The sequence below is a fragment of the Eschrichtius robustus genome, chromosome 21 (genome assembly GCF_028021215.1).
Source record: "Eschrichtius robustus isolate mEscRob2 chromosome 21, mEscRob2.pri, whole genome shotgun sequence".
In the NCBI taxonomy this organism is placed as follows: Eukaryota; Metazoa; Chordata; class Mammalia; order Artiodactyla; family Eschrichtiidae; genus Eschrichtius; species Eschrichtius robustus.
In genome coordinates this window covers 9,861,985-9,875,395 of record NC_090844.1, presented here as the reverse complement: position 1 = coordinate 9,875,395, position 13,411 = coordinate 9,861,985, and the positions used below count along the sequence as shown (strand labels likewise).

Sequence of the window (13,411 nt, the reverse complement as noted above, 5' to 3'; positions counted from 1 at the left end):
CGGTCATATATTTAAGTATGTCAGATAAAAATACACGTTCATTGTTGTAATGAAAAGAAATGCCATTGGGTTACACAGTTAACCTATAGGACGATAGATTACAGTCCCTTAAAAGGTGGATGCCATCGCTGTCAGTGATTCAGGATGGCCTCGAGGTCAGGAGCACACCTGTTACTCACCTCTGCATCTCGGCCTCTCCGCCCCTACGCTCCACGTGCCGTTGGCGTGGCACTGCACCAGCCTCTGGCCCTCCAGGTAATACCCAGGGCTGCAGCTCAGTACCACCTGGGCTCCATACTCATTCAGGGATCCTGACACCAGTCTCCAGGTGACATGTTCTGAGAGCTGGGCTTCAATGCCAGGGCAAGTGACCGCTGGAAAGAAACACACTTAACATCATCACTTTGTTCTCAAGGGGTCAGACCAGGCCTGCTTTCCATGGTAAAGGCCTCCTGTACGAAACTCATCGTGCTGTACAGAAGAGATGCCATCACCTGTTATTTGCAGTTTTCTCTACTACCCATATAGCCACACAAAAATGATCCCATATGCAAAATGCATTCCACAGCCTCATGGCAAGTGCACTGGAAATCTTGCAGTGGGATTACATGTAAAGGGATAAATCACTCCCACAAAGTCCCGAGGTTCACTGAAAATGATCATCCGGTAAATGTAGGCACGGATAGAAAAATCTTACTTCTAATTTGTCTCTATCCTCTGAGAAACTTGAAATGGTAATTGAGTAACTGAAAACCAGCTTAGACCAAGAAAATCAGATGCCCTCATTCCCTTCCTCCCTACGTAATAGGCTCTATTCCTGGATTTATTAGCACACAGAATCCACATGCACACACATTAATACTATACAGAAAAGTGTTTAACGAATCTTCAAGGAGAGAATCTATTCATGTCCTTAGGAAGTGAACTAGAATTACAGTAGCTACTTCATGAAGAGCAGTAGCAACACTTTTAATAACAGTAGTAACAGCAGTAGCCGTAGTGCAATACTACCGGAATGGATTCAAGGAATTTATGACAGTGCTGAAAATATACGCAAGATTTGGTATATGTAAGTTTATATATTTTCTGAAGAGTACAATAATATTTAAAATTAATTTTACAACGTTAGGAACTAGAACTCTACTTCCCTAAATATGAAGCTACATCGGCTAATAACCTTCACAGTCAGCTACCCACAAAGTTGACCAGATTGATTAATTTATTGATCCTGGAAGAATCAGCTAAAGATACCACTTTTTTTTTTTCAGAATAATATTAATAAATACATTTTACTTATAAATTCTACACAAGTTCATTATAATTGAATCAGACATATCCAAAATGTTACAAAAATCCCATTTAATCTTCTCTTGGTAATTTTACCATTACTATGTGCAAATAAACAGAAAAAATAGGCCTTTTTGGTATTATTGCAATAATAATATCAACAAGGTTCAAAATGTGAAAAGAATTTTCTAATTTAAAAATAATCCTTAGATCGAGTTCTCAGGTATTTTTTAGGTAAAACAATTATCCAAAATTTATATGGATATTCAAGAGTTTTGCCTAGTGATATAAATAATTTTTTTTTTTCTAACCAGATTACCTTTAGAATTTCAGGCATGATTGCCATTTCTGAAAAGACTTTAATGTCTTTAAACTGACAAATCCATAACTCAATTTCAATCCTGCTGCATATTTCAAATAAAATCTGAGACTTCCCTGGTGGCGCAGTGGTTAAGAACCAGCCTGCCAATGCAGGGGACACAGCTTTGAGCCCTGGTCCGGGAAGATCCCACATGCCGCGGAGCAACTAAGCCCGTGTGCCACAACTACTGAGCCCGTGCGCCTAGAGCCCACGAGCCACAGCTACTGAAGCCAGCGCGCCTAGAGCCCGTGCTCCGCAACAAGAGAAGCCACTGCAATAAGAAGCCCGCGCACCGCAACGAAGAGTAGCCCCCGCTCGCCGCAACTAGAGAAAGCCCGCATGCAGCAACGAAGACCCAACGCAGCCAAAAATAACAATAAATAAATAAATTTTTAAAAATCTAATTTAAATTTTCAAATAAAATCCATTTCATCAAAGCTGTGTTTCTAGAATTAACTTGATTGTTTTTAATTACTGAACTATCTTTTATAAACTCTGTTTCTGCCAAGAAGGATTCAATGTTGGCTTACACAGTGGAATCAGAAGTTTTCTTCCGCTAATATCAATCACAGCAGTGGTTTCCAAATTCTGCGTGATTACCTCTTTCTTTTTTTTTTTTTATTTTACTTTTTACTAAAAAAATTTTTTTAACATCTTTATTGGAGTATAATTGCTTTACAGTGGTGTGTTAGTTTCTGCTGTACAACAAAGTGAATCAGCTATACATATACATATATCCCCATATCTCCTCCCTCTTGCGTCTCCCTCCCACCCTCCTTATCCCACCCCTCTAGGTGGTCACAAAGCACCGAGCTGATCTCCCTACGCTATGCGGCTGCTTCCCACTAGCTATCGATTTTACATTTGGTAGTGTATATATGTCCATGCCACTCTCTCACTTCGTCCCAGCTTCCCCTTCCGCCTCCCCGTGTCCTCACCGCTTTCTTTATGAAAATGGTGTTTGGTTTCCTTTTAATTATCTGATTCTGGTTTAATTGTTTGCTTGCATTTCTGTCTCCCTGCTAGGCTCTAAGTTCTTTTATTGTAAACATTATGTCTTTTTACAGTTTTTTTTTTGAGAATAATGTCTGACAAAGCAGGTGCTGGTGACACATTATAGTCTGTGTGTGAGTGTGTGTGCTTTGAAAAGTAACATGCCCCCCCAAAAAAAACGCTGTGGCAGCAAAAACAAAACGCAACAGCAACAAAAAACACAAAGAAACTGAGGCAATAAAAGCATATGGGTAGAAATTGAGAGTAAAAAGAAAAGTGAGAACTGGAATAAATATTTATCTAAAGTCTACCTTGGCCTACTAAAGGAAGAGAGGGAAAGGGTGGAGCTTTCCAGAAATTTCTGCAGATGTGATTTTATTTGATATTTTCAAAGATGCCCCAAGGGGAAGAGTATACAGAAATGTCTGAGTTTGAATGACCTATGATGTTTATTTGAGTGGTAAAATCCAAGTTAGGTGAACCAAGATGACAGGAGAAGACCAATCCCTCCAAACTGTGGTCAGTAGATCCCCTCTTGGTGAGTTTTACTACATGCAGGTCTGCACTCATAAAAAAACAAGGCAAACAGTCCCCATAAAAGGATCAGCCCTGCTGCGTCCTGCCCGTCAAGATGCCACAGAGAATGCGCTTTGTTGCTTGGCCCCGGGAACAAGGAAGCCACAGCCTTCCTTGTACCAGCTCTAGGGGCTTTGTTGGGGGGAACAGACCCAGAACATTCTGCACACCCCACACGCCTACCTGATCTCCTGACAGCACTCTGGGGGGCAGGCCAGCCCCCCAAGTCAGAACCTGAAAACTGTTCTCATGTGCTCACCCCCCCACCCTGAGTCACTGCGTTCCCTCCTCACCCCCTCCTCCTCCAGCTGCCTCCCCACACCTGCAAGTCGAGCTCTTAACTCCACTTGCATGTCCTTAAAGGAATTTCATAAAAATGTTAATCTCCTTCCACTTCTTCATTAAAAACCCAAAAGTTTCCCTCAGAAGCTCAGATAAATTGACGGTACAATATGCAAAGTATGGTAAATATTTATACCTTAAAGAAAAACATCACTTTTACTCAGATCCAAGAGAATAATACCACAGCCATTTGATATTATATTTTTGAATATTCATTCAATAGAAATACATGACTACCCATAAAATTGGTTCCATTCTGTGTTCTCCTTGAACTGTCCATTCTAGAATTCCCACAGAAACTAATATGTTTTATGTTTAAACTCCTTTATGAATAATCCTATTATATTTATCAGTAGCAAATTGTACTGTCATTTTATTATCAATGTGTGATTGATTAAATTAACAATACAATACAATACAATAATTTTTCATCTATTTTAAGCACAAAAAGTAGCATTTCTTTGGGAATACACCAGTTAATGAATGACATGCATTACTGATTATTAGAAAGACACTAGGTTTAGTATTGATTTTATTACTATTTTATTACTATTTTTTACTTTTTATAGATTTTAATTACAGATATTTTATTTATGTTAAGAAAGCTTAACATAAACAAGGAAATGGTAAGGGAAATTGTTTTGTTACAGCGATATCTCTCACCCATACTTAGTTAAACACCAAATATCACCACTATCAAAAATCGCTTGATAGAAACTGTTTAAATTGTATTGGAAACGAGGAGTTAGAATCCACTAGACCTGTAAACAGAAAGCCACTGGTTTTGTCTACACCTGCACCAGTGCTTGGGACTCTTTCCTCGATTTGGTGCTCTGGAGGTTTTTGTGTTACTTATTTTTGTTTTCTGGTTTTGTTGGTGTTGTTGGTTTCTTCCTTTTTTTTTAGATATTCAGGTAAATTTGTATTGAAACATGTAAACAGAAAGTGCACAAATTGATATTATACAGTTAAGTACACTTTTATGTAATAAACACACCCCCACCTGACCAGCAACCACATCGAGAACTAGAACTGCACACACACTCTCGCCACCAGGCACACCCCCTCCCCTCCCCAGCATGCACACTTCACTCAAGGGGAGCAAGAATGTGAACCAACTTCTAATGACATTAATGACCGTCTAAACACTATAGATGGTGGGACCTGTTTTGAACCCCATGTGAGTGGAGTCACGTGCTCTTTTACTTCTGACTTCAGTATTATGCTTTTGAAATTAACCCATGTTAAGCCATGGAGCTAGAGTGCTTATTTGTATTTCTACATTATGATCCATTGTATAAATATATACGATCACTGTATTCATTCCTTACTGATGGCCATTGGGGTTGTCTCACACTTATGGCTTTTACAAACTGCAGCTCTGAGCATGTCCTTAGATGAATATCCTTACGCAAACCTGTAGGTATATTTCTAGGGAGGAACTACTGGCTCATAAGATATTTTCAGCTTTAGGACATGCTACCAAACGTTTTCCCAAAGAGAATGTGTCAACTTACCACCTTTACCAGCAATGTAGTAGAGTTCCAGTGACCTAACATTTCTGTTGATGCCAGGTCTCCTGTCTTTTTATTTTATAAAGTTATACATTCTGATGTGGGATGTAGTGGCATCTATTTAATATTCTGCATTTTTCTCACTGGAACTCTTTAAACAATCTTTGTTTGATACACATTCTTCAAATATCTTTACCCTTTTAAAGTCTGCCTTTATCAGGCTCTTAAACATACGTTTTGAAGAATAAAAGTACTGAAACTTAATGTAGTCCAATATATCTACTTTTTCCTCTGTTATCAGGTTTTTTTGTGAGCTTGCAAAGTCTTTACCTGACCCAGGCTCATGCAGGTGGGCTGGTGGAAAAGGGGAAGCTGTATTTTCATAGAAGCTTTATGTTCCACCTTTCACCTTTAGCCTATAATCATCTTGCCTTGATTTTGCCTATGCTGTGGGGCGGGGATCCAGATTCACTTTCCCATATGAATATCCAGTTGAGCCATTTACTGAAAAGATCTCTGTCTTTTCCCTCATTGGACTGCAGTGTCACCTTTGTCAAAATATCAACCAATATTGTCCTGGGCTCCGTGTTCTCTGCCATTGGTCTGTTTTCCCTTGGACCAACACCACCCCACTTAAAAGCCTGTGCCTGTATAATAAAACCAGGTGTCAGGTGCACTGTGGAAATGCGTTGTTTGTGAGTCAGGCCTCTCTTTGTGAAGAAGTTTGAGAAGGATTGAGAGGAGGCACGCCCTGTGCTGGAGAGTCTGCTCTGGCAGCTGGATCTGAAGGAAGAGTGAATATGGAGGTTTAGGGTTTGGAAATAGGTCTCCTTTCACTTTCCCCTCTGAGAGATCCTGGAAACAACTTGCATACCTTAGGGTTACGCTTCCCCAGTTTGAGGTCACTGTAGACAAGGCTCTGGAGAGTCCAGCCTCTGCCACCTGCCAAGACACAACTGCTGTGACTCTCCCCTCCACACCTGTTCCACCAGGTGCACTGCCGGGTGCCCCCTGCTTCCCGCACCCAGCTCTCTTTCGGGGGAGCACCCTTCCTTCCCCCAGTATGTCACACACTCAATCTTAAGTCATATATTACAGCCAATTGTTCTTGATTGGATCAATGAGAGACTCAACATGCTCACAGTGAAGGCTTTCTCTGAAAGGATGCTCTCGGGCAGAAGCCCCGTATGAGCCCAGAGGACTGTGGCTTCTGCTGTGCATGTATGTGAGCGGGAGAAAGCATGGTACATGCACCAGGACCCCATACACACGCACACACACACACACACACGAGGACAGAATCCCGGGATTCCCTGGAACGTGGGCTTCAGACCTCAGTGGCGAAAGGAAAACAAGAGGGAAGCACGTGAGGAGGGTTGATGGGGTGTCTGTGGCCAGTGAGACTACAGATGCCTTCTTCTTCCTTTTTTTACTCTTTTCTGTAGTTTCCAGGTTTTCTACACATTATTAATGGCCAGAGCAAAACCAATCAAGTGATGGCCTGATGACCACAGAGAGCATTGTATTTCAAAAAAGAATAATACATTTTAAAAATAAAAATATATATTTTAAAAAATAGGCTGGAAAAAAGTGAAAGTTGAAAAAAATTTTTTTCAGAACAAAACTTGAAACAGTTAAACTAAATGCCAGTGAAAGAATCTGCTGCCTTGTGACACAAAAATATATGTATATACACACGTCACACACCTATGTACATACACACACATATATAAACACACATACATATACACATATACAAATTATGTATGTATATATCAATATTGATTGTACAAATATAACACATAAATATAAAAGATTACATAAATCAGTGCATACAAGTTTAACAGGGGATTATTTAGGAAAACTAGAGTGCTTCTGTTGGATTCTTATTTTTTAAAATTTCTTCCCACAACATCAATACTTTGAGGGGAAAAAAAAAGAAAAGAGAACAAAAACCCAGGCTATAGGAGGAAAGCAGGTATATACCACACTTAGGGAGCTGCGATGAGTGTGTACATAGAACTGAATATTTTACTTGATAGAGACATTTTCATTTCATGACATCAGACGTAACAGAATAAGGCAAACCTGAAAAATGAGTGGAATGACAGACTACATGAGGCTGAGCGAGAACCAGAGCAGAGATTCAAGGGGGTCATCACAGGAGGAAGACGGGAATGCGCGGGGGCCGCCGGGGATGGGGCAGGGCCCTGGAAGCTGCATCTGCAGGGCTCTTGCTCTGTCCAGGGCCGGCCCTGCCCCTCAGACGCAGCCGCAGTGACCGTGTGCGCCTCCCTCAGGACTCACAAAGGCAAAGCTGAGTTACAGTCAGAGGCAGCAAAGCAGCCTGCATGCCACTGCGCTGACAGTTTAGAGAAAACACTTCATTCTTCCTAACAAAAACCTCTCACACTAGAATTCGGGGTTTTCCCCGTGCACCTGCCCAGTTGCCTGAAGTCACGGGTGGCTACTAGTACTGCTGCTTCCACCGACTTGTATTTGTTTAGTGTTTTCAAAAATAAACACCCTGGGACTTCCCTGGTGGCACGGTGGTTAAGAATCCGCCTGCCAATGCAGGCAGGGGACACGGGTTCAAGCTCTGGTCCGGGAAGATCCCACGTGCCGCAGAGCAACTAAGCCCATGAGCCATAACTACTGAGCCTGCGCTCTAGAGCCTGCGAGCCACAACTACTGAAGCCTGTGCGCCTAGAACCCGTGCTCTGCAACCAGAGAAGCCACCGCAATGAGAAGCCCGCGCGCCACAACGAAGACCCAACGCAGCCAAAAATAAATACATAAATAAATTTATAAAAATAAATAAAAAAATAAACACCCTTTTCACACTGCATGTATAAATGTATATGTAATTTTACACTGAGTGACCCTCACAACAATACGGGGAGAGAGAGCATGGGCGGTCCTGTTACTTGTATTTCATGGAGCAGCCAGTAAGCTGGGCCCCCCACGGTTAGAACCCCGACCTGTGCATCTCTGAGGCTGCCATTTCCTCCGCAGCTTGACAACCGCACTTATTCTGTACTTGACTAAAACAACTGGCACCAATGAAATCAGTGAGAACTCTGGGCACACCAATATATACATAATGACAATTCTTAAAGAATGTTTTAAAATATTGGTCCATCTGGAAAATGTAGCAAAAGAAAGCATTTTGTTTACATAAATGTTATAGACCAGTACTTATGATAGTTATAAGTGAATCAATTGCCAGGTCAAGTGTAGTGAAATTAAATGTTCTCCATAACAAGCAGGTTTAACCGAGTTGATAGAGAGTGGTCCACCTGCCGGTTTACCTCACATTCCTTCCTTTCTTAAAACAGAAATATAGATTATCTTCTATCACCTTAAAAAAAAAACAAAAACAACTCTTCTGGAATAATTTTCTTCTATTTCAGAAAATTCAAGAGAAGATGTGCGGACGACTGTTCCCAAGTCACATGGTTAACAGAATTAAGGGCTGACACGGGTGACGCAGTTTTGTATTAAAAATCCCTAAATACTCCTCCTCAAATCGGACCTACTGAAAGCACAGACAACAAAGTTTCTGTGCAGAAAGGATGCAGTTTCTCTATCTTGTGAATGTTTCAAAGACAACACAAAATATTTCACATTTTACTTGAGAGAGGTTGGCTTTTCATTTTCCCGTGAGTGATCCAGATTTATTAGAGTCATCCCGTCAGTAGCGAACCAGACAGGCTAACGGTTGTTTTGTATAAGATATTCAGATAATGACAGCATTGCCACCATAAATAAAGCCCTTTGGCCTCCCCCCTCATAAATTACAGATACTGCTCATAAATCTTCTGTGATATTCTAATCAGCCCCAAGATGCAGGGATGCAATTGTCTTTTCTTTGTAATGCAGATATTCCCCCATCACACTAAATGTGGGTAAGTGCTTTTTATTACCAAGTTTAGTTCAAGCACATTTAATTAGATTGATAAAATTATGATCTGACGCCATTGGACTAAAATGATTTAGCCAGCCTCAGAACTACTTGCATTCACAACCTAGTGCAGCTTTCAGTGTGCCATTAACATCTGTATCACTGGCTGCGGAAGGGCACAGCTAGCCTTAGTTCTGGTGCATCAGAAGCAGAAGAACAAGCTGCTTTGGCTCCGGTAAATAAGGAGCATGAAGTGGGGAAACCCAGGGTACCGTGCTGACTTAAACGCATTCCATGCCATCTAACTTCAGCAAGCATTCCCTGTGAGGAAATGCTTCCACAGAGGCTCGGTTGAGATCCTGGAATTCTTAAAGGTAAACATTCTTTTTAAATGAATGTTTTTACCTCAGAGCTTAGCCAAATGATTAGCATGATTAGCTATGAGTTACTTAGAATAAGAGTAGGTGGATGGATAGAGTTTGAAGTAAACTTCTAGGGTGTAACTTACAGGCTCACCTGAGAGACATCAGCATTTCAGAGGCACAGACTTAAAAAGCCAGGAGCCTTTAGAACTCCTGGTTCCTTCTCCTCCAAGATTCTTGACTGAACCTAGACTCTCGTAACACCTATATTCTCAGCGTCCTGGAATTGCCAGATTTCTACTTATGCTTGTGATGACTACCTTTTCCACTTGTGAAGTTTCCAAGCCCTTATGAAATCGGACATATTTTTCTGCCCTGGGCTCCTTGTCATTTTGCTACTGTGGTCAGACAATAAATATACACTATCAGAGTCAGACCACGGGACATTGAAATAGCGAACTGAAGCCTAAACACCAGCCATGAAACCTCATTTCAACAAGAAAACAAGACCCATATTGAAGTAACCTCATCCACTTAGTGATACTAAGTGGCAAATATTGTTCAGAATTTTTCTGCAAATTCTATAATCTAGGCTCCATAAGAAACCTATTTCTAAAATTACATAATTTGGCTGATTTTATAATTACACAAAATGAGTCTAAACCAAGCCCTGGAAAGGATGAAAACAGTACTTCCAATCCGAGTGTGTGTGTGTCTGTAGAAAGAGAATGAGAGAGGGAATCCCACAGTGATCTTGCCTTTCTGACTTGGGGTCGTTCTCGGAACTAAGTTCACTGCAAGTAGCTTTAGTTCATTACGTCTTCGTTCAAACTAATAATAAATGGTCTTCCAAGGGGTCTTAAAGAGGAGGGGCCTCCACGCAGCTCTTGTCCCCAGGGACCACGGCCCTGCACTGAGCAGCTGTCAGGTGCTTGGCAAGAAGAATCAACAAGGAAAAGAGGGAGAGAAAATTAAGTAACGTCAGACCACGTTACAGAGAGTCTCACTCATTCATTCATTCTTTCAGTCTACAAATATTTATAAAGTTCCACCCATGAACCAGAGTTACGCCTACCCTTGAGCAGCTTACATCTGTTAGAGATTAAACGTGGAGAGGGGTAACTCACACAGTCCTGTGCTTAGGGGCCGTAAAGAACCTCAGTACCACAAACCCTGTACTTACCGTTCTTCAAGTGTTCTGTTCAAACTTCACTTTCTCATATTTATCAGGGAGCCAAGGGGAGCCCTCAGTTCACAATTCTAACTAAAATACAAAAAGCTGGACGAACTCGTGTTCAATCTTTGGAAGTGAAATAAAATAAAATAAAAGAGACGGAAAGATTATATAGTTGGCCCTGAAAATAATGGGCCAAAAACACATCTGAAATGACAGAATCTGGGTCCTTTAAATAGCTTAACTCCCCCAAAGCACTACAATCCCAAAAGACGTAAAAAGTTTGCACAATTGTGATCTACAGCCTTAAAACACTTTGTCCCCACAGAACATACAACAGTGAGGTTTGTCACTGTCTGATGCTCCCAGAAAGCGGCCTCCACTGGCAGGCCGAGTCCTCACCCTGCGCAGAGCAGCACAAGCCCACCCTGCAAAGTGCTGCCTCGGACGGCCAGGAGGTGGACCCGGCCAGCGCTCACCAAGCCGCTCACCGCTTCGTGGGGCTCGTGCGGCACCCGGAACCCATGAGCACCTGACCCCGGGGTGGGTGGGCATCCAGCTGCCCACTCCGTTCCCCGGGCACAGGGGCAGATCTCAGCAGGCTGGGGACAGGGCTGGACGGTGCGGAGGGGCACTTCCCCCGGGTCACCCGCCCGTCTTGCCGGCTGAGGAATTAAACCACCCTTTGGTCTGGGCTGTATTTTCATAGCTGATCGCAGCCTTGGAAGACAGAGGTAAGTGTCTCACATCTCACACTTATTTTTGAGCTTTAATATATACCTTCAGAAATGCATTTGTAGTTTGCACGATGACTATGCATTTAGATTGGGGTGGCCTGGCCTTCCTTCATCAGCTTTGCTAACATCTTAACTGAAATCTCTTGTCAATGCACACTATAGGCAAGAAGGACCCTTTACAGCAGCTCCACGTGCAGGACACAGTGGTCAAGCACCACGGGGCCGGCGGCAGAGGGCCTGACTCTGGCATGGGCCTCCCTGCAGCCCTGGGTGGTCACTCACGCCTCTGCTCAGTAGCTCCCACCTACGGGATGGCAATAATAACAGTGCTTCGAGTTTGTTACAGGGACTCAAAGGTGGAACCCACGTGAAATGCTCTGCACAATGCCTGGCACAGAGAGAAACTCAACAACGCTGGTGCATAATTGGTCTCGTAACACCGTGGTTTAACAATATGATTTATGATTAAATGACGCTGGTCCAGGTGTTAAATGAAAAGAATAACCTGAACTATACCATGAACATAGAAATAGTTAATAAAGAAACATAAGTACCGTAAGGCCATTTTTTGAGGGACTAAGGGGATAAATATATATCCCCAACATTTTTGTAATATTATAATACAAACACACATATATGCATGCACATATAAAAATATGTATGTGTATAATTTACTTATATATGTATGCACATGTACATGTGTATTATATATGATTATATGTATAAATATATTACATGTAGATGAGTACAGATGTACATGTGTGTAAACAGATAATTTATATGCAATCTTAGATGTTCTATGATTGGGCTATTTACAGGTTATATAAATCTATTTCATATTATTTTAACTTGCTCCTTCTTTCCTGAAATGTATACACATTGCATTTAATCACTTAAAAGTACCCATGGAGCCCAGGGCATAGTAGGTCCTTAATAAATTATTAATGACAAACTTGCTTCTCTAATACCTTTAACAGAAAAAGAAAAAAGCCTCTACGTATTGGGATTTCAACGTTGATTTTGTTTGTTGTTGGAAGGTAATCTTAATGGTTTTCTTTTCTCCTGAATGCAGAGGACGTGATACGTATCTACTCATCATTTGTCCAACTAGTAGACCTGGGACATTCGTACCAATAACTCTCCCTTGCTTTATTATGGCTCTAGCATGAATCATATCTTCAATGATCCAAATCCAGTCTCAGTAAATAATTAAAATGAAAAGAAATGAGGCTCACACATCTGCCTTGGAGATTTGTACGATTGTGGGCCATATGCAAACTGAAACAGTTATTTATTACAACCTTCATTTTAGTAAACCCGAGGGTGAAATGAGCTAAGTTTATTTACCATTTACATTTACTACTTATCAAAGCTGAAGTGTTTCTTATCTCTTGAGGTTCAGTGTACTGATCTACATATTATTCAGTTGGTAAAGAAACTTATAAAACTGTCATACCAACATAGGAATTGGCCTTTGGGAAATATACATCTGAGAATTTAATAGTAACCAAATTTTTTGACTCAGAGGTAAAGTTTTATGCTTACTCGGCTCAATTTCTTTAATTTAAATTAAGTGAAAAAAACAACTCCCCCTCAAAAAATTAAATGGATTTTTCCAGGCTTTGAACACCAGGGAATTTTAATGAACTGTCCATTTCTTCCTTTTATAAAGTCTAATAAACAACGGGGAAAATATTTGAAAGTTTAAGATGATACTCAGAAAATTTAAGGTCGATTTCCCATTTTATTATAAATGTTATATTTTCCTGTCCTACTGAACAAGTAGCAGTCAGTATCAAAAAAGGTTTTAAAATGTAAATTGATTTTTTCCCATTTAACAATCATTTAACTGAATATACTATAAATTTCTCAGACTGGGAACCTCATTTGTATGTAAAAAGCAATTTTGTTATTTAATTTTTTTCACTATAACTTTAAAGCTGTTGTACATCTAGATGTGCATTTAAAACAGAAAAAAATCAAATATATGTATAAATTAATCCACCTTACATGCTATAATATTACTCTTTATGTAAACATGAAGTAGTTCTCTTAATTGATGTAACATTTGCCTTTGAACTGACAAAGGCCTCTCATTCCTGATTTTTCCAGAAAATTTTAGACATAAATATACATTGTCTTTGAAATCATTTGGTTCTGC

The 13,411-nt window shown here is 40.7% G+C and overlaps 1 protein-coding gene across 1 annotated transcript in view; it reads right to left on the bottom strand.

Annotated features, from left to right (window-relative positions):
* CSMD1 (CUB and Sushi multiple domains 1) overlaps window positions 1–13,411 on the bottom strand; it is a 1,889,718-nt gene that overhangs the window by 66,252 nt on the left and 1,810,055 nt on the right. Inside the window, exon 52 of the mRNA XM_068531988.1 lies at window positions 180–374. Within this exon, the coding sequence (XP_068388089.1) occupies window positions 180–374 (195 nt within the window). The remainder of the gene's footprint in view (window positions 1–179; window positions 375–13,411) is intronic.